General features: G+C 44.4%; 1 protein-coding gene across 3 annotated transcripts in view; it reads right to left on the bottom strand.

The window, feature by feature from the left end:
- The window catches only part of TLK1 (tousled like kinase 1), a 494,176-nt gene that overhangs the window by 137,889 nt on the left and 330,916 nt on the right, over positions 1 to 25,371 (bottom strand). Inside the window, exons 1-2 of one of the 3 annotated variants that reach the window (XM_082260300.1) lie at positions 20,213 to 20,357; positions 11,826 to 11,944 (exon numbers count right to left, since the gene is read on the bottom strand). In XM_082260300.1, the coding sequence (XP_082116426.1) occupies positions 11,826 to 11,944; positions 20,213 to 20,243 (150 nt within the window). In that variant the 5' untranslated portion in view covers positions 20,244 to 20,357. Of the gene's footprint in view, positions 1 to 11,825; positions 11,945 to 20,212; positions 20,358 to 25,371 lie in introns of those variants that run through there. The other 2 variants (XM_082260301.1, XM_082260299.1) reach the window with 2 other exon arrangements.

The raw sequence follows: 25,371 nt of genomic DNA, 5'->3' as shown, positions 1-25,371 counted from the left end.
CAACAGATCCACCTCGGGGATGCCCCACAGGCACAACTGATAAAACACCTTCGGATGAAGGGACCACTCCCGTTGGTCCAATGCCTGCCGAATGAGGTAATCCGCCTGCCAATTTTCCACCCCTGGAATGTGTATGGTGGAAAGGGCTGCAACGAACCATTCTGCCCACCTTAGAATGCTGGCTACCCCCAGAGACACCAGGACACTTCTTGTGCCCCCCTGGTGATTGCTATAAGCCCCGGCCATGGCACTGACCGATTGAATGCACACTGGGAATCCCTTAAGACGTCCAATAGTCCAAACACAGTCTTATCGCTCAGAGTTCCAAGACACTGATCGGTAGACTGGATTCTTCCAGTGTCCAGATCCCCTTAAGCGACTGTTTGCCGAGGACACTTCCCCAGCCAGACAGGCTGGCATCTATGGTGACCACTGTCCAATACAAGGGGAGGAAGGATTTGCCATGGCGAAACTCAATCTTTTAAGACTGAATGACTTAGCGCACCCACTTGTCTTGTACCAGGGAAGTCCATGGGTCAGGAAACCAGCAAAGACGTCCCCCCACCCCCGATACAGGTGAGGGCGCACCTTCATACTGAAGGAGCCTTGTCCGCGAGTCTGGAGAAGCCCGCTCTCGGCTTGCCAGGCCAGGTTCATTTGGATCTGCCAGAGGAGGTCCTGAAAGGCTCCAAGCCCTTGTCAGTCAACCCTGAGGGACGACAAAACATCCTATGAGGCGAAAAGGAAGGCCCACCTCTATGACGAGGATCCTTGCTCTTAGTAGCCTGCGGAAGAAAGGTACTCTTCTCCCCCTGTGAGACCTTTAATGATGTCATCCATGGTAGCTCCAAACAGGCGATCTCCTTGAAAGGGTAGATAAGTGAAGTCCGTTTATTAGAAGTCTGGTCCGCAGACCAGCATTTGAGCCAAATGGCATGGCCACGGCCGATACGGAGAGCCGAGCCACCAGGGGAGCCGCATCCAAAAGAGGTATCACAGATAAACTGCAGGCTGGTCCGCTAGCTCAGCAAAGGCAGGGGGAAGCTGCGGCGTAAAAGTTTAGCCCACTCTGTAAGAGTTTGCGACACCAGGGTAATGGTGAATACTGGCCTCAGTGCCGAAACAGCCACAGTGTACATATTGCGGGCCACAGCCTCTGCCTTCCTGTCAGCCGGATCCTTAAAGGCCGGGGACTCTTCAACCGGAATCATGGTTGCCTTGTTCAAGCTGGAAACCGGAGGGTCCACCACCGGTGGAACAGTCTACTTCCCAATAAGAAGTCCCTAACAATAAACAATCCCTCATAGGGGTGACGCCTAGAAAATCGCTTAGGGATCCAAAGCTTTGGTTGTCCCCACTCTTTAGCGACAATTTTGTCAAAATAGGCAGGGAAAGGAAACACCTTTGCCGCTCTGGATGGCTTGCGAGTGCCAAAGGGAACCTGCGACTCCATCGCAGCTGTGTCCTCCATCTTCAAGGTCTCACGCACAGATACAATCAGTGCATCCACCAGTGCCTTTTCGTGTGCAGTTGTAGATGTGGAGGAATCATCCTCACTATCAGAGGATACCGGGGGTATGGTTGCAGACCCAGCAGGGTGATCAAAGTCCACAGCGGCCGATTTAGAGTCAGGATCTGATGAGACCAATGAAGGCAAGGGAAGGCAGGGGGGGGCACTTTTTGCTAGCCCGTCGCCAAAAAGCCACTTCCACCTGAGACACAAATGACTCCAGGACCGCCGTCAGTGCATCGATGGCCCCCGCAGCCTCAATGAGAGGATCCGGTGGGGCGATGTGCTCTAAAGACTCCATGAGTCACCAAGGGGACCCCACAAAAAAGGTGTAAAACACTGCAAGGGACAACCCCCCCCCCTCTCCCCCACGCTGACAGCACCACCCTAACGCTATGCCCAAAGCACCAAGCGATCCTCAGTAGAGAGGAAGAGAACCCCACTAGAGTCACAATCCAGCAGAAACAGGCACCTGGAGTCAGGACCAGGGGATGAGGAGGGGCTCCCATCGCTGAAATCGCTGCCCACAGGGCTCCACTGTCATGGCCGCCGCTATTTTCAATGGCAAACCACTGAAAAATGGTCGCCAGACTACGCAAACATGGCCGCCGTGCATAGAAACACACAGACTACAACAAAATGGCGGCCCCTGCGAGGCACCACAAGGCTTTTAGGAACCCAGGAGGGATCCCTAGGCCTCAAGAACAGACCCAGGTAGGACAAAGGGCCCTGGCAGGAGTCCTCACCAGGGGGCCCTGCACAGCAGATTATCCGGTCGCCGCCGGCGCACCCCACCAGCCCTCATCACCACTATAGTGCCCTGCCCCAACCCCAGGAGGTGGACCAGACCACCCAAACAGCCCCAGAATAAGTGGAGGAGGGGTAGGATGGGGGATAGATGAAAAGGGGGTTCCTGACAGGAAGCAGGGGAACCAGGGGGTTTGACTGTCCCAAGGAGGGGTCCACGTCCACCCCAAAACCCTCCAGGGGGAGACAGCTACTCACCATACCAGGAACCAGGTGGGCAACGCTCCAGAGACAACCACACTCCATCGAAATGGGGGGGGCTGTTGGCCAGGAGGAACGCTGTGACTCAGGCCAAAACCTGATCAAATTCGACCTAGCAAAAGTTTAACTCGCAGGCCAGCCACCGTCCAGTGGGGCTATGTCGCGGCGGAGCTGAGGTCTGCGCACGCTCACTGGCAGTTGATAGTAGATCTCACAGGAAAAATCCAGGAGAAAAAAATTCCTATCTAAAAATAAAAAAAATTTCCAGGGCCAGAGATCCCAGCAAGGAACTAGGTCCTTACTCCTGACTAGGCAGATAAAAACTACCTATAGAGGGGAGAGGGAGTATACCCCCTGGGACTGTCTATAGGCCTAGCCAGATTATTTTTCTGCCTAGTGTCCAACTCCTGTAGGGGGCAGTATAACCCAATGTTTATGAAGATCAGGGGCCGCGTCCGTCCATGAATGAAAAAACATTTTACATATGCATTCCGAACTCAAAAAGTGCATTTTTTTTGCTTTCGGCCTCCTCCAAATTCCATTTTTTTTTTTATTAGAAGGGGACTACATTCGTTCTCCATGGCCCCACTGTATGTAGGAACATAGTCCATTGTCCCACTGTAGATCTAAACTCTACATGGATGTTTAGTTTGCTAAAGCACTGTGTATCACAAATATTTGCCATGTTTTTCCGGGAAAGAAAAAAAAAAAATGTTTTCACCTTGGTCTTCCTTGTATGACTGCTGATCTCCTCCAACATCTTTTTTCATAGCCACTTCCTTTCTACATGCACTTGCTCCAGTGTTAGGTCTACATCAACGTTCTGCACTGACCATCACTGCCCAGTTATGTGCGGTCATGGCCATCTGTATCTTTATCAAGGGAGCATAGGATAAGGAGGCAATGAAGATGAACAACTGGGTGTTGTTCCCCAACAGCGTCTGAAAAAGGCTTTCATGGCAGAATTGCCAGGTATTATCAGGCCAACTTACTGAAGTCCAATTTCTAGCAAATACACAATTTGAATATATCAGACCTGATATTAAACAAAAAAGATTCAGAAGCAACAGTTTCATTTCAACTCTTTGATATTGTGGGGAGTTTCTTCATCACAGATCATGCATAGGGTAGGGATTAGGGATAGACCGATTATCGGCAAGGCCGATATGCACTTTCCCCGGCCCAGGAACTGGCTAATATTGCTGATATATAGTGCGACGTCCTGCCTTCATGCTTCCAGAATGGACCTGATGAATTCTGATTGGTCAGCATCATCAATGTGTTCAATTTCCCAGACCCAGAGTAGCTGTGGAGGTGCGGACAGGTCAGCAACCCAGAAGTACAGCAGAGACCAGTTAATGGGGAGAATGCCCCAGGTTAGCTCACATTTTTTCTATAAAAGATGAACACAGTGGAACTTCAGTGTAACTGCTGAATCCAAACGTTACATCGACCAATACCTGTTGCGAATTCCTGCAAAACTCATCACCTCCTCACCACTCCTGGCTGCTGCTTAATTTCTGGGGTGAATTATGTCCAACGCTAATCAACCCACTTTTCTTGAGCCCAAGCTGTCAAAGACATGCCTCCTGAGGGAATCCAGAGTAAAGCTGGCCGTACATTAATCTTTTTTTTTTTTTTTTTATTTAACCAGCAAGTTACACAAAAAGAAAAAAAAAAAAAAAAAAAGACCCCATTATCCCATCCACACATTCGAGGTGGATGGGAGAAAAAAAAAAAAAAAAAAAAATCACTCCTGCTTGCTTCCGTCTCTACTCTGTGCTGGCAGCTATGGCCAGGAAGCCTGCAATACTGATTCTGGAGGTCCTCTGAACTGGCAGGCGAAGAATGGTAGATGGTACATCGATGACATTTTCAGCTTTGGCATGGCAAGGTGCGGCACTCTAGATAGATGAGGTTATTGCCAACCATTGACCATCACCTGGAATCTGCCGGATCCTGAGAAAAAGACTCCCCAGCCCCCCCCCCCCCCCGCCATGTCTGCCACCCTTCAGTGTGGGAAATAAAACCATCTTCGATGCTGGGGAAAAAAAAAAAAATCACTCCTGCTGTGCTATTGTTTTGACAGAGGGGAGGCTTCCCCTCAGTCAGAATACACTGATCACTTCTGCTGGCTATAGTGGCTGCCAAGGATCTTTTTGGAAAAACCAGACAGACTAGTTGTACAGAAGTCCCTGCTGAACCAGCCGAATTTTGATCCATGTATGGCCACTCTTACACTTTGAAGCATGACCAAAGCCCAGCTTTCCCAAACTGCAAGCAGACAGGCTCCTTATTGCAGAAGAGGCATGCAAAGAAAGAAATCCACCTGCCTGATTGCAGTCTTTTTTGGAATGTAAACCATGCTGCACAAGCGCAGCTCAGTCTACATTCGGTCACAGTATCTTGATGTATGCCAGGATTACTGCACCTCTGGGGATGCGCAGAAGAGACGTCAACCTGTGCAGGCCCATGAAGATGGCCGCAGCCTTGCACTTGGTAGAAGTTGGGCAGAGGGATGTCAATCTGTTGAAGGACAGGCAAGTTTTGAGGAGTTTAGTTCTGCTTTAAGTCTATAAAATACCCTCCCAATAACAAATGTAGCAGAGGTTTGTAGGAGAAGAAGTTGAACATTCCAACAGGATTTGGTATCTTTGTGTGCTCTAATATAGTCATGCTCATGTTTTTACCTAAAAAGACCCAATGAGCAAAGTGTCAGTCACTTGAAAGCCCAATCCCCGACCCACTTATACTCACTTTACCCTTGACCCACAAACACCTAACACTGGACTTTTTTACTGCTGCTCCTAGGGGTGTCTGACATTTTTTTTTCCTGCCTCCATGTTAGCCTAGGTGTCCATGCACACATAGGCTTTAATCAGCGTTTAGTGGCAGGAGCTTTTGGAGGCAGGAAAAAAAAAAAAACACCTCTCCCAATGCGTCCAGGAGCAGCAGACTTTAGGCAGAAAAAACACAGGATGTTAGTAAAAGCTGCTAAAAAAGCCTCAACGCTTATACTTGAGCTTTAATTTATTTCAATGGCCAGAATAAGTGATTTATTCTGGTCAATGAAATGAATTAATGCCCAAGAGCTTGAAACCTGTAAAAGCTCCTAAAAGCTTTAGACACTTTTACAAGCATCAGGCATTTTTTTCTGCAAAAACGCTGCAAGCTTCTAGGACCTGTGGGTGCAGCAGCCCCCCATTACTTACCCGATCGCCCCTCTCCATCCAGCAATGTCCATGAGAGCCTTGTCCCTCCGGGGACTCGCACTCCTGATTGACTTTTTGACTGCTGTCAATCACAGCCAGTGAGCCAATCAGAGAGGGTGGGGCTGAGCTGTGCCTCCATGTGTGAATGGTGACACAGAGCCGCAGGTTGGAACCGTGCCTGCTTGGATGCCCCTACAGCAAGGTGCTTGCTGTGGAGGCACCCAGCAGGAGGGAGGGGCCAGGAGTACCGGCATGGAACACTAAAAAAAAAAAAAAAGGGATCCAGGCTGCTCTGTGAAAAACCATTGCACAGGAGATTAAAATAACAATCATGTTATACTTAAGAAAAAAAAAAAAAAACAATACTTTAATATCCCTTTAAGCTGGGTATACAATTGCAGAATTTAATTTGACATTTTTAGTTGTAAGAACAGTCATTTGCTTTTCTAATCTTTAGTGGGGTCAAATCGATATTTGGGCTCAACCACAGCGACATAAAAAAAATGTAAGCAGGATGGAATTTTTTTCTTGAATGAAAGAATTTCTATCAGTGTATGTAGTCTTTGTTCGGTAAAGTCCATTCATTCCAAAATTGAATGTTTAAAGCAAAAACAATTACTGGAACGTTCTGAAAATATTTTATTTTTTTATGAATTTTCGTTTAAAAATCTACTAGTATATATCCAGCTTTAGTAATGTTTTCCATTTCCCTATAGTCTAAGTTAAGATGGGTACAGTCATCCCAGGGCACTAGGTCTAGTAGGCCCAGTCAAAAAAAAAAAAACAAAACAACCCAAGCAAAAACAGAGGGTTTGACTGGCATGCCCAATCAATCAGGACAGGTTTTTCTGAAATGGCCAACTGACTTACCCTATTGAGGGCAGATATCGTGTGGTTTGGGGCAAAGCCCATATACACAAGACATCTGGCCATATACTGGACATATTCCGTTCCCTGTCTATGGGTGGTTTATGGATTTAGGCTGTGACAGTACATGTCAGTGAGAATGAATATTGACAGATGTCCCATCCTCTGCTCATCTTGCTGAAAAATATCCCCATGTGTGGTACAATTGTAAGCTAAAAATGCTGTGCTGTTATTTAAACTTTATTACTCAGTAAATAATAAATTAATAGGAAATTTCAGGCAACCATTGGAATCAATTAGCCAATGAACTGTGCTTAAAATGAATGTGTGCTTTTTACCTATGCAGTGCAAAGCAACAGGTTCACTTTAATCTAGCACCACCAGCTGCAAATACCTACCTCGTTTCTGTCTTCTGCAAGTAAAGAAAAACAGGTACAAGTTGTATGTGAAGACATACACAGGGCTGAGGATAGGCTTCCCGCACCCAATGTGACAGCAACTGCACAGCACCAGTGGTGTCATGTGGGAGGATGGGGCAATGAGTCATGTTTTCCCATACACAGAAGTACTGGATATGGTTGTTTGCTCTCAGCTGCAGAATAGAACAGCAAAGGTACAAAAGGAAGCTGGATGTGACAAACCTCTTAGGCCCCTTTCACACAGGCAGACCGTTCAGATCCGCCTGTTTGTTTTTTTTGGCGGATCTGAACGGTCCCCCCATGCATTCCTATGGGGCATCCGATGTCAGCGGAGACATGTCTGCTGACATCCGACCTGATCCGTCAAATCTGGACAGATGGAAACCCTATTTTCCATCCGTCCAGCGCATCGGAAGGGATCGGATGAGAACGGACCGACGGTCCGTTCCCATCTGATTTCCCCCATAGAGATGCATGGGGAACCGACAGCTGTGTCTCCGCACACAGCGCGGAGAGAGAGCTGTCATCCTCCTGCTCAGCGGGAGATCGGCGGATCGATCCCCCACTGAGAAAAGCGGAGTCCGTTTGACGGACATATTGTGTGAAAGAGCCCTTAGAACTGGCATCCCTTCACATCAGGCACAGCCACTTTAGTAGTCCCACTTACAGTGCCTTGAAAAAGTATTCATGCCTCTTGAAATTTTCCACATTTTGTCATGTTACAATCAAAAATGTAAATGTATTTTGGGATTTTATGTGATAGATCAACACAAAATGGCACATAACTGAAGTGGAAGGAAAATGAATAGTTTTCAATTTTTTTTACAAATAAATATCTGAAAAAAGCGTTGCGTGCATTTGGATTCAGCCCCCTTTACTCTGATACCCCTAACTAAAATCTAGTGGAATTACCTTCAGAAGTCCCCTAATTAGTAAATGGAGTCCACCTGAGTGTAATTTAACCTCAGTATAAATACAGCTGTTCTGTGAAACCCTCAGAGGTTTGTTAGAGATCCTTAGTGAACAAACAGCATCATGAAGGCCAAGGAACACACCAGACTGGTCAGGGATAACGTTGTGGAGAAGTTTAAAGGTTAGGTTATAAAGAAAATAAATATATACCAAGCTTTGAACATCTCACGGAGCACTATTCACTCCCATCATTTGAAAATAGAAAGAGTATGGCACAACTGCAAAGCTACCAAGACATTGCCATCCACCTAAAGGAACAGGCTGGACAAGGAGAGCATTAACCAGAGAAGCAGCCAAGAGGCCCATGGTAACTCTGGAGGAGCTGCAGAGATCCACAGGACCACCATTAGTTGTGCATTCCACAAATCTGGCCTGTATGGAAGAGTGGCAAGAAGAAACCATTGTTGAAAGAAAGCCATAAGAACTGTCCTGTTTGCGAGAAGCCATGTGAGGGACACAGCAAACACGTGGAAGGAAGAAGTTGCTCTGGTCAGAGGAGACCAAAATTTAACTTTTTGACCGAAAAGCAAAACACTTTGTGTGGCGGAAATCTAACACTGCACATCACCCTGAACCACCCATCCCCACCGTGAAACATGGTGGTGGTGATGACAGCATCATGTTGTGGGGATGCTTTTCTTCAGCAGGGATAGGGAAGCTGGGAAGATGGATGGAGCCAAATACAAGGCACTCTTTACATACCCTGGCAGAATAATTTCTTGGCCATTTTTCAGAGAATATGAACACAAAAACTTTTTTCACTCATTAATAGGCCCCGTTCACACTGGGGCGATCCGACTTCCCCAGGCGACCACACCTGTCGCGGCGCGCTGCTCGCACCGCGACCTCGGAGCGGCCGGCAGGGACTTCATAACATTAAAGTCTATGCAGGTCGCCCCAAAGAAGCTCCGGACCCTTTTTCTAAGTCGGAGCGACTTGTGTCACTCCTATTAGAACGGGTCCATAGCTTCTGTATGGCAGGCAACCTACGGCGACCTGACAGGTCGCCCCAGTGTGAACGGGGGCTTAGTGTTTGGCTGAAGCCATCTATTATTTATCAACTATGTTTACTTTTTTTAGATCATAAATGATCATAAATGACAACAGAAACTACCCAAATTACCCTGATTAAAGGTTTACCTACCCCAGTTCTTAATACCGTGTATTGCCCCCTTTAACATAAATGACAGCTTGAAGTATTTTGTGGTATTTGTGGATGAGGCTCTTTATCTTCTCAGATGGTAAAGCTGCCCATTTTTCCTGGCAAAAAGCCTCCAGTTCCTGTAAATTCTTGGGCTGTCTTGCACGAACTGCATGTTTGAGATCTCCCCAGAGTGGCTCAATGATATTGAGGTCAGGAGACTAAGATGGCCACTCCAGAAACTTCATTTTATTTTGCTGTAGCCAATGACAGATCGACTTGGCCTTGTGTTTAGGATCATTGTCATGTTGGAATGTCCAAGTATGTCCCATGCGCAGCTTCCGGGATGATGAATGCAAATTTTCCTGCAGTATTTTTTGATAATATACTGCATTTATCTTGCCATTAATACTGACCAAATTTCCTGTGCCTTTGTAGCTCACACATCCCCAAAACATCAGTGATCTACCTCCGTGTTTCATAGTAGGAATGGTGTACCTTTCATCAATAGAAACCCTAATTTTTCACTTCTTGATTAGAGTTTGAACACTGCTGATTGGCATTCTCAATTGCCTGGATTTTATTTTTATATTTTTTTTATATCCCTTTCCTGATTTATACAGTTCAACTACCTTTTCCCGCAGATCCTTTGACAATTCCTTGCTTTCCTCATAACTCAGAATCCAGAAACGTCAGTGCAGCACTGGATGAAAGATGCAAGGGTAGTTTCTGTTGTCATTAGGATATAAAAAGAGTAAACACAGTTGATTGATAATAAATGGCTTCATCCAAAAACTAACCAGGAGTGAAAGAAAAGTTTTTGTGTTATCATTCATATTCTCGGAAAAATTGCCAAGAAATCAAATTCTGCAAGGGTATGTAAACTTATGAGCACAACTGTTCAGTCAGAGCTACAATAGAAAGTTTTAGATCAAAGCATATTCATGTGTTAGAATAGCCCAAAGTACAGACCAAAATCCAATTGAGAATCTGACAATACTTAAAAATTGCTGTTCACAGACACTCTCCATCCAATCTGACAGAGCTGGGGCTATTTTGCAAAGAAGAATGGGCACAAATTTCACTCTCTAGAAGTGAAAAGCTGGTAGAGACATACCCAACAGACTTGCAGCTGTAATTGCAGTGAAAGGTTGAAGGTGGATCTACAAAGTATTGACCCAGGGGTTCTGAATACAAATACACGCCACACTTTTCAGATATTTGTAGAAAATTTTGAAAACCATTTATCATGGTCTACAACATAAAATCCCATACTTTTTCAAGGCACTGTAAAGAGAAAAACCTTACCAATTTACTGTAGCAAGGCTTCACTTTTCTTGCAGCCACTGTTATATCTGGAGCACAGTTATTAGTATATCCTTAGGTATGAGTTCCTTGAGAGCATATACTTAGGTTTTTAGTATATCCTGTATGTATGTCTGTCATGCTTCAACTTGCTCATGTTTTTATCTGAGAGCCAAAAAGTTCACTCAGTTAACTAGTAGTAGGATCAAGAGGGATATGTTCCAATCAACCATAAACCCTCCCCAGCCTTCTAGCCTAATCTAACCCAGAACTTCCCCATCCATATGCTTACCTACGTACCTCTTAGGCTACGTTCACATCTTGGCGTTGCTATTTACAGGCGTTTTTATGGGCGTTTTTTCAGGCATGTTTAGGTTGACAAGTGACCAATGGGAAAAACTAAAAATGCCTTTAATCTGCCGAAAAAAGAAGCTCATGGACTTTTTTGAGCATTGGGCGTTTTGCTTAAAACGTCAAAACGCTCAGAAGTGAACAGGGGCCATTGAAATGAATAGGATTTGTCTTGTTGGGCGTTTTTTGAGCTGATCCTAGAACAGAAAAACGCCTACATGTGAACTTAGCCTTAATGATAGCAGCAGCATTCTCCAGTCTTTATCCTAGAGCCAAAATCATTTCAGGCACAGGCTAAACCCATGTAGTAACTCCCCATAAACTTGGACGGGGCCATACATGTAGCATTTCTAGTGTTGGGACTATTCATTCTATGTCTATGGGGGGTTACTACACAAAAACAACCAGTGCTAGAGAAGACCTAAGGCTGTCACTGCTACCATGAAGAGGTAAATAAGCATCTGGGTAGACAATACCGTGTTAGATCAGGGGGCTAGGAGGACAAAACTAGTGGATTGTAAATTAAACATGAACTACTCATTTAATTTCTGGAAAAAACAAAAATTAGATTATTTTTTTTAAGAATAATGCCCCTGTTATTGGCACCCAATATGCAATAGATGCATTCAATTTGTGCAACAGATAAACATTGCAGATAAATTAACCTTTTGTTCAGGCACTGAAGAATCCATTACATGATACTGCAGTGTCATTACTGCTCCCTAGGGAGGCGGAGGCCTGGATAGTCGGTCACAAAATGGCTGTCATTATGTATAGGGACAGGTGTGCTTTTAGCTCCGTAAAGTAGGAAGAGGGAGGGGGGGGTTCCGCTTATCACATGTATCCTTTGTATCAACATCATTTCAGTCCATCACAGCAAGTCAAGTCAACAGTAGGGGCACAGCTGTCTAAAACAAGCCGTCAGTCTTACAGTACACCTGTTGCCTTCAGCCAGAAAAGGCAGCAATCTGGTTACTTCAACTAAATACTCATAAGTAGCCCACCAGGGCAATACCATTCACATAAAAACTTTTACTCACTTTTGCTCCAACGCTACAACTTCCGGTGCTTCCAGTACTGCCACTGACACCTCCTGTAAATCTGGCTTCTAGCAACTCCTGCCGTCTGGGGTCCAAGCTATGGAGTTCATCCATGACACCTAAAATAAAAAAAAAAAAAAAACAATACAAAGACGTCAGATTGTGGTGCTGTCAGGCAGCTTTAGTTTTTTTTTTTTTTTTTTTATTTAAAACAAATGTTAAGGAAACAAATATCACATGAGATATATCAGATGGCAGGTAAAATTGTAGACCTTCCTAGGCATTCACAAACTAATAAGAAAAATGTAAGTGTCAGAACTTGGGGCCCAAACTATTCTTTGCAAATGCATTACCAAACATTTCCAGTGGCCAATTGCAGAACTGTGCAAAGGCTAGAAATAGAACTCCCCAAACAACTCTACATCAAATATAACTAGAAAAAAAAAGTAAATTGATACAGTCACCCTCTGTGTCCGCCCTAGTGAATATTATTATTATACAGGATTTACATAGCGCCAACATTCTGCACAGTGCTTTACAACATGAGGGCAGACAATACAGTTACAATACAGGAGGAATCAGAGGACCCTGCTCGTTAAGAGCTTACAATCTAGTAGAGAGGGTCAATTGATACAAAAGCTAATAACTAGAGGGGATCAAAGTATAGTTGTTGGTTTGGGGCAGAATAGGCTTCTCTGAAGAAAAGAGTTTTCAGGGATTATCTAAAAGCAAACAGAGTAGGAGGAGATAATCTGACAGATAGAGCTGCACCATTCTAGATAAAATGAGAATCACAATTGTTTTGCTTACAATAAAGTTTATGATTCTCAGCGTAACATTTACATTATACAAAATAAATTGGGCCAACTTTACGATTTAGTTTTTTTTTTTTTTAAATTCATTAAAGAATATTTTTTCCCCAAAAAATTGCTTTTGAAAGATCGCTGCGCAAATACAGTGTGACATAAAATAATGCAACGATCGCCATTTTATTCTCTAGGGTCCCTGCTAAAAAACAAAACAAAGGCTGAGTTAGACTTACCAGTAACCCCTTTTCTGAGAGTCTTCCAGGAAAGCCCATGAGACCTAGGGCTCCTCCTACCAGAAAAGGAAACCAGTTAACTCTACCAGATAAAAGGCGGTCCTCTAGTCCTCCCCCTTCAGTATTTGAGAGCCGTAGGATGTTCCTGTAAAACATATGCATAATATAAGACATCACTGGGTGGGAAAACGGCTGTACTGGAAGACTCTCAGAAAAGAAGTTACTGGTAAGTCTAAGTCAGCTTTTCTCAAGACGTCTTCCAGGACAGCTAATAAGACGATGAGCCAGAATTTAGCAGTCTATGGAGGGGCCACTGCCTGGAGCACCTTTCGATCTAACGCCTGCTCCTGGGAAGAGAGGAGGTCCAGGTGATAATGTCTAACAAAAGTCTAAAAAATTAGACCAGGTGGCTGCCTTATATATTTGTTCTGGTGAGGCGCCAGCCCTTTCAGCCCAGAACACGGACAAGGCTCTTGTTGAATGCGCGTTGACAAATGGGGAGAAACATTCCTAACTATATAGGCTTCAGCAATTATCTTCTTTATCCTCCTGGCTATGGCGGCCTTACAGGCTCCATTACCCTTGTGTGTCCCAGAAAAAAGAACAAATAAGGCCTCAGATTTCCTAAAGGTCTTGGTAACGTCTAGGTATGCGAGAACCCTTCTGACATCCAAAAAACTAGAATCCCTTTCTTTTATTTTTTGAAAAATAACAAAAAGGTTGGTAGCACAAGATCCTGTGATCAATGATAGGAAGTGGCTACCTTTGGCAAAAACCCCGGATCGGTTTTTAACACCACTCCATCATCAAAATTTGTGAGAAAAGGCTCCCTAATTGAGAAAGCCTGCAAAGCGTTTACCCTGTGAGCTGACCTAACTGCAATCAGGAACACATTTTTCCATGTGAGTAATTTTACTGGCAAATCCTTCATGAGCTCAAAGGGAACAGTCACTCTGGCCTGAAGGACTAGAGAAAGGTTCCAAGTAGGACAAGATCTGACAACCATTGGTTTTGACTCGGCGATAGCCTTGAAAACCTTGCCAGAACAGGCTTTTCCAAAAGGGAGTACTGGAGGAAAACACTTATGGCCGCAGCCTGCACCTTTAAAGTACTAAGGGATCGACCCTTGGTCGGCACCCTCCTGAAAAAATTCCAGAATAGTTGGGATATCAGGAGAAAATCTTTGATTTTTTCAGACAACCAAGAGTTACATTTTTTCCAAATTTTGTAATATATAGCGTGACAGCCTTCCGGGAACTAACTAGGGTCTTCACAACATTGTCTGAGAACCCCTGGGAGCTTAGGATCTGCTCTTCAGATGCCAAGCTGTCAAGTTTAAGGATGCAACCTGAGGATGAGATACCGGAACTTGAGTCAACAGGTCCTGTCTTATAGGGAAGAGTCCCTGAAGGTTTCAAGGCTAGTGCCTGCAGGCGTGAAAACCATGGCCTTTTAGGCCAAGAGGGGGCTATTAGGATCTAATTGGTGTCTTCCAGAATAAACTTCCGGAGGACTTTCGGGATTAGTCTGATAGGAAGGAAAGCGTAGCAGAGGCTGAATGACCAGGGATTCACAAAGACGTTGATCCCCAGAGACTGGTCCCTTGGGTTCGGAGAAAAGAATCTCTCTGTTTTGCTGTTTGTTTGGGCTGCAAAAAGGTCCACCTCTGGGAGACCCCACCTGTCGGTAATTTCTGGAAAAATCTTCAGGTTATGGGACCAATTGTCCCGACACACCTGGTAGTGGTTGAGGTAATCTGCCAAAAAATTCTTAATCCACTTCAGATGGAAGTGCTGAAATGGAGGCTAGATTTGCCTCGGCCCAAGATACAATCTGTTGGGCTGTGAACTGCAAGGTCCGACTTCTTGTACCTGTTTGTTGAGGTGCGCTACTGTTGCAATTTTGTTGGATCGAATCTATAGATGGCATCCTCTGACCTCTGTCTAAAAAAATCTCTAAAGGCTCTCTACACTGCCAGAAGCTCTCTTTGATTTGATGATGCTCTTGCTTCCACCAGGGATCATTCTCCCTGCGCTATCTCGTTTTGAAGATGGGCTCCCCATTCAGAAGAGCTTGCAACCATCGTTATTCTCTGAGATATTGGAATTACCTATTCCAGCCCTCTGGTAAGGTGAAGTGGTGGTCTCCACCACCACAGGGTTCTCTTAAATTTGGAGGGAATTCATACCTTGAAGTCTAAAGAACTTGGAGACCCATCCCAGTTCCTTAGAAGGAATAACCGAAGAAGACGTTGGCGGAACTGCGCCCAAGGCACAGCCGGAAAGGAAAAGCTCATAAGGCCTATGGCATTTGAGACATCTCTGAGCGAGACCCACTGGTTGGTTTGCAAGGATGCCATTGTTTGAGTTGTTTAGATATGTGACCCTTTAGGAAGGCTTAAGAGAAGACTTCTCTTAGTTGACTATCCACCCTAGCGACTTGAGGAACTCCTGAACCCTCTGGAGATCCCTCTCTAGTCTCTAACCCGAATCTGCCACTACTAGGAGGTCGTCCAGGTGGGGATGACCAGAATTACTTTGTCTTAACACTGCCAACGCTTCTCCAGGACCTTTGTAACGATGCGTGGGGCTGATGACAACTCGAAGGGCAGCGCTTGGAACTGAAAATGTCGGATCTCTGATCCTAATTTTACTGCTAGTCATAGAAACTGTTGGTATGCTGAGTAAATAGAGATGTGCAAGTAGGCATCCTTTAAGTCCAACGTTGATATAAAGCACCCGGGGTAAAGCAGATTCCTTGAGGAAAATGTGGATTCTATGCGAAAGTGCTTGTATCTGATCGAGTGATTTAAAGAATGAAGGTTCAACATCAGGCGGTAATTCCCCGAGGGCTTCTTTATCACAAAGATAAAGATGTGGGAGTAAAAACCCCTGCCCTACTCGGCCCTTGGAACCGGGATCAAAATGTTCTGATCTACTAAGTCTCCTATCTAGAGACTCAAGGCTGTAGCCTTTACTTGATCTCTGGGCAGGCTGGTGACTAACAATCTCTCCAGTGGCAAGGAATTGGATTCCAGTCTGTACCCCCTGGTCACTAAATCCAAAATAAAAGGGCTCGAAGCGATCCCCTTCCACTGTGGGAGGAAGGCCCTTAATCTTCCACCCACTTTGAAGCAGGCGTCATGTAATTTGGCTGGTTGTTGAGGAGGGTTAAACAAGACCCCCCCCCCCCGCCTTTGCGTCCAGTGTTTCCAGGGTTTGGACTCCTCCTCACGCGGACCCTGTCTGCCCCCCTAGCCACGAAAAAACTTCTGGGGAGTCTGGTTCTTTTTCCTTTTCTTGGAACTACTTCTTTCCATCAGCCGTATGTTCCAGAGCTCATCTAACACGGAGCCAAAGAGATGGTCACCTGTAAGAGGAAGACTACACAAGTGCAACTTGGAAGAGTCTCCTGACCACGTTTTAAGCCAGAGACCTCTTCTAGCCGCAAGCCGAGGTCCTAGCTGCCATCCCCAACGATTCAGCAGAGGTATCAGCCAAAAAAACCTAACGCCTGGAAAAGAAGTAGAAAAGATTCAATTATTTGATCTCTTGGTGTCCTGGCAGACTGGTGAGTCTGTATCTGTAAAAAACATAATTCAAGGTTTCTGGCTACACAGGTAGACGCTAAGGCCAGTTTTAAACCAATAATGGATGCCTCCCAGGCCCTGCGCAACAAGATATCCACTCTCTTATCCATGGGTTTTTTAAGCGTAGCCATATCATCAAAGGCTAGAGCCATATTTCTGGAAATTTTTGAAAGAGGTGCATCTAACTTAGGATACTTGTTCCATGGCTGCGCCATGTCATCATTGAAAGGAAACAGCCTTTTCAGGTTGCTGAAAAAAAAATTGTTTCCTTTCAGGATTCTCCCATTCTAATCTAATTGTATGTAGAAGGGATCTGTGCACAGGAAAAACCCTGGACTTCTTCTTGCATTCCTTCAAACACAAGATAGTGCTTTAATAATTGAACTTTCTCCTTCTAAATTTCAAGTGTAACATTGACAGCCTTTAACAAATCATCAGCAGCTTCTAGTGACAATTTGTACCTAAAGCCCCTGATGGATTCCCCATCCTTAGGCTCTTCCCCTGATCCAGATTGCTCCTGTGAGGAATGGGGAGACGCAGACTCCTCTCTTGGATCCTCACAACCTGCACCCTGCAGCGGAGCTCCAGCCACAGTCCTATCAGAGGCATGACTTTGAGTGGGAGTCTTGGTTTTGTCAATAAGGGTATTAAAGGAACTAAAGTTAGAGGAAAGCTCATCTCACTGAAGGGAGCATTTTTTGAGAGGAAACGGTTTGGTCATTCTTCACTAAACTGTCTATGCATGAGCGGCAGACCACTTTACTCCACGAAGAGCTCAGCTTTGCCCCGCAAACTGTACATTTCCTTTAGGGTGGTTGCGCCGGCTCTTCAATGAAACAAAGATGGAAAAGAACATCTGATATGGGTCTTAACTATTAAAGAGGTTGTAAACCTCAGAATTTTTTTTTTTTTTTTTTTTTTTAAGTACACCTGAAAGACAAACACATAATGAGCTAGTATGCACCGCTCACCTCTCCCATGGGTGACATGTTCTGTCACCCTTCTTCCGGGCTCGCGGCACCGGCCATCTGATTGGCTGGACCCGCAATTGCGTCACTCATGCACATGCGTGCGGGAGCCGACGGTCACGGTACGGGGCTCTGAAGGAACGGCACCAGCAGCCATTCCTTCAGAGCGCATGCGCCAGTGAGGTCACTGGCTGCATTTAAGGTAAATATCTCCTAAACGGTGCATGTTTAGGAGATATTTACAGTACCTATAGGTAAGCCTTATCATAAGCTTACCTATAGGTACAACCTGCAGAGGAGGGTTTACTTCCTCTTTAACTTCACCAATCAAAATGTAAAAAATTGTGGCTGTAGATATACTTTTAAGGTCATAAAAATACAACAAATCCATAATCAGCTTGCAGAATTCTGTAATAGAAGCTGGCATTTGATTGGTTGATCTGGAGTACTGCACATCATCAGTACATAATGAAGTCCCATGGGATGGTCTGCTGTGACACTAAAGAGAGTAGTAATTAATGATATGGAAAATATGACAGGCTTATCCACTGTCACCAGGCTAGAGACTTACAAGTCATTCAACATTTTGATTCATTTCCTATTTACTGCACATCATTCCCTCCGTGTTTTCACGTCGACACTGCATCAAAAAGGTGTCATTCTTAGGACCACCGTACACGTTACAATCAGACTGTAGTTTTACCAAAACTATGGAATATAAGGAGCTACCTTATCTATCCAATCCATTTTTATCTTGCACTACATAGCTGTTGATCGACCGAATAGTGGCCATACACCGTGCAATAAAACTGATGTGTGATTCAGCAAAACTATCAAATCAGGTGTCGGTTGTGCAAGACAAAAATGGCATGAGTAACATATAGAGACGGTTTCAACTGACCAAAGTTGATCTGTTATAGTGGGGGGAAAAAATGATTGCACAGGGTCGATCGATGGCGTTTGTTGTGCACTTACATGAAGAATGATCGTGATTCACAAGTGCGCAAAACACACCATCGATAAACCCTGTGCAATATTTTTTTTTTCTCTGCCACAACTGACAGATTTGGGTTGAGCAAAACAGTCCCCATCTGTCACTCATGCCATTTTGTCTTACTAGTTTAATGTTCAATTTGATCGTACGACTACCATAAAGCAGATTGTATTGGAATTGTAAATGTATTGGAATGTGTGGAGTGCGCCTTAGGCCTCTTGCACACAGGTGCCTAAAAATGCCCCCCTTTTTTTTTTTACTGATCTAAATGCAGACCATCCTTTTTAAAGGCCTGTACACACTTGTGTTGCTTATAGATCACTTAAAAAAAAAAAAAAAATCTGTGTTGTCGGTCAGCATTATACATGCATATGCCACACCGCAAAAAAGCTAGAATTTTTACACGTGTGTACACAAAAATATGCGCATTTTCCTTACGTTTAAAAAGCCTTAATCACAGAGGAACGTGGTCCACACCAAAAATAGTGCCTGCACTACACCGGATTGCATGATACTAAGATACCATGTGATCTGGTGCAGGCAAACGCACCGCATCTGAGACCTGTGTTTAGAAAATCGTTAGAATTATTTTGACACCTGCAGCAGATCGCACACACAGTGCATTTTGAACACGGCGCAGGAAACGCACACGGAATGCGGGTTTCCTGCACTACTTTTTGGTGCCAATGAGCCCTTGCCCAGGAAATTTCTGCCAGTAATCTGATTCTGTACCACGTGGAAGCACCCTACAACTTGATTCACAAAGCTGCCACACCAGGATATGTCATACTTATTTAAAAAAAAAATAAATAAGAAGTAAAATAAAATAAATCAGTAATAAGGAAAAAGTAATAACAGAAACTTTTGTACATATAGAGAGAACATTTTCATCTCAAAAGCTATGAACTGTTGGAATGGTTTCCAGTAAGATTTGCTGAGAATTTGGGTATGCTAATTTTGTTTTATCTCAGGTCTTGTAACCTTTCATTTCTAAAATGTATTTAAAAAATAATAAAAATTATGGGGAAAAAAAAAAAAAGTGGGCACATTTTTTCAGTCCAATACAACTTATAAATGACAGTTAAACAGTGAGAATAAAGATCCTGGTTCTTGTGTGAGAGCTTTGTGAATTGAGCAGATTTTGTTTGATAAACGTCCACCCAAGCCAGTCGCTTGCAGTGACACCAGGCCAGCCATGGAAACGGAAACATTACAGTAACATATTTATCATACATTCAATGCTAATAAGAAAATGCAACATAAACATTAACAAGACGACAGATCAGTTAGGATCACGCGTGTTCCTAGAAGTTCAACAAAACGTGGAAGAAAACGTAAAATTCTAAACAGATCATCAACTGCCATAATAAACAGACAGTTGTGCAGTGCAGGGCACTAACTGACATTTTCTGAGCCATCCCCTGAACTGTGTACACCGCCCATCTCTGCCATCACAGCCATTCGCAGCATCGCACTTCGATAGCCAATGGGCAGCGAATCGCAGTGGGAGGAGGCTGCGGTGTATGGCATACCTGCAGACCTGTGATCAGGGGTACTAGCCCTTTAAGCATGGCCTAGCCTGCCAGTCAGTGCAGGTCACAGTGAATGTGACAGATTGTCCTGATCATCCCAGGGGGCTGACCCCGAGCACTGGGCCCCGGCCTCCGGAACATTGCACCCACTACACCAGCACAGTGCATTGCCATCTTGCAAGAAAAAAAAAAAAAAAAGTGTCAAATGCAAACTTCAGACTCCCCCCCAATAGTCAGTGAGAGCTCAGCTCCCGGCACCCACCGTTCACATCGATGCCCAGCCACAAGAGCATAGGTGCACCGAGCACTACATACACACGGCGCTTTATCCCTGCCGGTCCTCAACGGTACTCAGTACCGGCACCTCTCGGGGACTCACCATACGGGACCGCGCATGCGCCGGCAAGTCTCGCGTCGCCACCAATTACGGGTGACGCGAGACTTTCCCGAGCATGCGCAAAGTTTCCACACCAGACTGTTGGCATCTCCTGTAGACAGTGCGCGCTGCCGCGGGGATGCTGATTACAGTGCGCGCGCCACGCTCTTCTCCATCTTTTTTTTTTCCTCCCTTGGTCGTATTGCAGACAGCTACTGAATAGTGCTGGGTGGCCCAGACATGCTTATATCAGTCACAACACACCGAGAGCTCTACTAGGAGTTTATTTATACGATGCTGACTTCACACATCTACACATTTAACACTCCTAATTATACAGGACAAAACTTTATTTAACACTCCTATTTATACAGGGCAAAACTTTATTTAACACTCCTTTTTATACAGGACAAAACTTTAACACTCCTATTTATACAGGACAAAACTTTATTTAACACTCCTTTTTATACAGGACAAAACTTTAACACTCCTATTTATACAGGACAAAACTTTATTTAACACTCCTTTTTATACAGGACAAAACTTTAACACTCCTATTTATACAGGACAAAACTTTATTTTAACACTCCTATTTATACAGGACAAAAACTTTATTTAAACACTTCTATTTTCATCACTACCCGTAGACGCCGCTTTATTTAGTAGCAGTAAAGGAAATACTTTTTTTTTTTTAGTTTTTTATAGAGGAGGGATTAGAACACCTGTCAGGTTTTTATTTCTGTCTGTGACCCCAGTAAGTTAGGTGAAGCTGGGGCACCCATGCATAATTTGCACCCGTTCCTGGACCCGCAGGAAAAATGTGCTGCTTGTTAGTAGATGCATTATTATATGGCATTTTTTGGGTGCACAAAGCCACCGTGCGGTTCCATATGGTCACGTTTTCAAAACAAGGTCAGCCCCAGTTCACACAAGAACGGAATTCATGCGCGTTTCCCACACCACATTCAAAACCTACTGCCCTTGTGACTTGCAGCGGGTGTCACTGCAATATTAATGGCGTCACAAATAGGGATCAACTGATTATCGAGGGCTGATCTGCACTTTCCCCGATATATCGGAATTGGCCCCGGAGGTTACCGATATTGCCGATATTTCTGGGAAAGTGCTGTACCGGAGTGATGCCTGAAGCTACAGGCATCACCCTGATACCGGCGTCCATAGCCAACGGTTGGCTGTCTTGTAATGACAATCGATGAGGCTAAGAAGCCGCTCGGCTGTCATTACAAGGACGGGAGGGGACGTCCCGTCCCGCCACCTTCCGCGGCTCTCCCGGGTGTCCCGTCCCACCGGGAGACCCAGGGAACCAGCCTACGCGGCCACCGAAGACCCGATCAAAGCCGCATTCGGCCCTGATCGGGTCTCCATGCAAAAACCTGGAAGTGATGTCATGAGTGACATCACTTCCGGGTACTGTCTGGTGCCAGATTTAAAAAAATGACAGCATTCAAAACAGCCAAACTTGGCGTTTTTAATGCTTTAAAGTGCGGGGTTTGGCCCCTCCACAAGAGTACCTGTTAAGAAAAAAAAAAAAAATTTTTTTTAAATGTACAAAAATATTGGCGCATATCGGCCGATACGGATGTGCATTGGCCAAAATATTGGTATTGGTATCGGCACCAAAAAACCGATATCGGTCGATCACTAGTCACAAACGCAGTGCTTTTGCCTGTGCCGGATCGCATATTACAAAACTACCACGTGATTCGGATGCAGTACGTTTACACACTACTTTGGTGCGATTTGAGCCCATTCAGCCTGCTCACACTATCAATTGCCACTCCATGAATCAAAATCGCACGCAAGTTACTGAGGTGTGATTTGAGCCCATTCATTTTGAATAAGCTAAAATCGCACTGCGTCACACCAAAGAAGTGTATGCACTACTTTTGAAAACACACTGCAACAGGATCACATGGTAGTTTTGTACTGTGTTTGCAACCTGTTTGGGGTGTCATTACCATTGCACTGACTCCCGCTGCAGATCCTAAGGGCAGTCCATTTTGAATGCGTTGTGGGGAAACGCGCATGGATACGGGTTACCCGAACCACATTCTAGTGTGAACCAGGACTCAAATCGCACAGCACTGAATCCTATGTGAATTGCACAGGAACATGCTGGCATTTCTGTGCAAGTCATAGGTGATTTAGGCTCGGTTCACACCTATTTTTTTATAATGCTTTTTGTAGAAAAAACGCAGGACATTTTTTTTTAACATGGGTTCCTATGGGACACGTTCACATTAATGCATTTTTGTGTCCCTGCTTTTTTAAAAGGGTCAGAGACTTTTCTAAACACTAAGCCTCTTGTTCATATTGGAGGGATTTGTCGCATGACAATTTTTAGCCTATTGCCAGTGTTCTTTTAAAAACTCCAAACTGTCAAAATCTCCAAGCACGTCACAACAACTTCATCAGCAGTAATCAGCACGGGTTTACAAATGGGCGTTCTAGTCAAACCACTCTCCTAACATTCTACGAGGAGGTGAGCTGTGAGCTAGATAGGAGCAGACCAGTGGATGTGGTGTACTTGGATTTCGCTAAGGCGTTTGATACAGTTCCCTATAAGCGCTTAATTTATAAAATAAGGTCTGCAGGTATTGACAGCAGGGTTTGCTCTTGGATACGGAACTGGCTAAAAGGGCTTGTCCAAAGGGTGGTAATAAACAGCGCATACTCAGACTGGTCTGAGGTGGTAAACGGGGTCCCCCAAGGATCAGTCCTGGGACCAACCTTGTTCAATTTATTCATAAACAGCATTGAGGACAGGATCAGTAGTTCTATATCAGTTTTTGCAGATGACACAAAATTGGGCAGGGCAATAACTGCACAGCATGAAGCAGATATCCTATAGAATGACCTGGACAAAATAACGGAGTGGGCAACAACATGGCAAATGAGGTTTAATGTGGAGAAGTGTAAGGTTTTGCACTTGGGGACTAAAAACATAAAAGCACAATACACGTTAGGGGGGGGGAACCTTTGGGGGAATCAAAAATGGAGAAGGATCTGGGAGTCTTGGTTGATGATAGATTAGGCAATAGCATGCAATGTCAAGCGGCAGCTGCCAAAGCCAGCAGAATATTAGCATGCATAAAGAAAGGGATGCATTCCAGAGATAAGACTATAATCCTTCCACTTTATAAAACTCTGGTCCGACCGCATCTGGAGTATTCTGTCCAGTTCTGGTCGCCAGTCCTCAGAAGGGATGTGTTGGAGCTGTAGAGAGTCCAGAGAAGGGCAACTAAACTAATTAGGGGATTGGAGGACCTTAATTACGAAGAGCGTCTGCAATCGCTTGATTTATTCTCCCTGGAGAAGAGACGCCTGAGGGGGGACATGATAGCAATTTATAAATATCTCAATGGGGATCTTAGCTTAGAAAAAAAGCTATTCAGTCGAAGGGATTGCATGAGGACTCGAGGGCATACAATGCGATTAGAGGAGAAGTGTTTTAACCTCAGGCAACGTGGGGGGTTCTTTACTGTTAGGGCTACAAGATTGTGGAATTCTCTACCACAAGATGTGGTTTCTGCGGGAAGTATGGTGGCTTTCAAAAGAGTCTTAGACGTGCATCTCAAGGATCAGAACATTCAGGGCTATGTGAGATGATTACAGCCACACACACCTACACAGGTTGAACTGGATGAACTATTGTCTTTATTCAACCTCACCTACTATGTAACTATGTAACTTCCGGTAAGGCAGAATCACGATCAGCACACACTGCACATGCGCAGATCACACCGCCATGTTGGTAAACCTAAAACGTTTCCAATTCCCTGTCCTATCTTTAAACTCGGGTAAACAGCAGCTGCTCACTGGATCAGGGGAGGTTGAGTAAAATTATAGAATACCGCCATGTTGGTACACCTAAAACATTTCTGATTCCTCGTCCTATTAGTAAACTCAGGTAAACAGCGGCCGCTCACTGGAATTTTATTATAACATGGCAGCCTGTTGGCAAAGACCCTTTTATAGAACGATAGAGGAAGATCAGCTAGTCCCGAGTTTACCAATAGGACTTTTTCCATGCCATTTCCACAGGTACAGCAGCCCATTGAGATTTACCACTTCAGCCACGGAAGGATTAACCCCCTTAAAGACCAAGCCATTTTTTTGCAATACGGAATTGTGTTGCTTTAACTGACAATTGCGCGGTCATGCGACGCTACACCCAAATAAAATTGATGTCCTTTTTTTCTCACAAATATAGCTTTCTTTTGGTGGTATCTGATCACCTCTGCAGTTTTTATTTTTTTGCGCTATAAAGAAAAAAAAAGACCGACAAATTTTGAAAAAAAAAAAAAAAAAAACAATACTTTTTACTTTCTGCTATAAAACATTCCCAATAAAAAAAAATTAAAAATCACATTTCTTTATTAGTTTAAGTCAGTTTGTATTCTGCTACATATTTTTGGTAAAAAAATCCCAAAAAGCGTGTATTAGTTGGTTTGCGCAAAAGATATAGTGTTTACAAACTATGGGATGGATTTATGGACTTTTTAAAAATTTTTTATTGTATTTATTAGTAATGGCGGCGATCAGCGATTTTTAGACTGCGAAATTGCGGCGGACAAATCTGTCACTAAGTGACAGTTTTTGGGGACCAGTGACACCAATACAGTGATCAGTGCTAAATAATATGCACTGTTACTGTATAAGGTACACTGCCAGGGAAGGGGTTAACATCAGGGGCGATCAAGGGGTTAAGTGTCCTCCTAAGGAATGTTTTCTAACTGTGTGGGGAGTGGACTGACCAGTAAGAGGGAGATCTGTGTTCCTGATTACTAGGAACATACGATCTCTCCCTTCATGTCTGACAGAACAGTGTCTACCTTGTTTACATAGGCAGATGGTCGTTCTGTCAGTCCCCTTGACAATTGCAGGAGGCCGACAGCGATCACGGCCACCGGTCCCGCGGACTGTGTCTAATCACAGTGGGATTGCAGCTCTGGCGGCACGCGCCCCCTAGAGCCTCAAAGCAAAATCACATACATGTACAAGATTTTGTGCTTAAGGGCTGC

Source organism: Pelophylax lessonae (assembly GCF_965119305.1).
Source record: "Pelophylax lessonae genome assembly, chromosome: 6".
NCBI classification, from domain to species: domain Eukaryota; kingdom Metazoa; phylum Chordata; class Amphibia; order Anura; family Ranidae; genus Pelophylax; species Pelophylax lessonae.
This window is presented reverse-complemented; position numbering and strand designations above follow the sequence as displayed.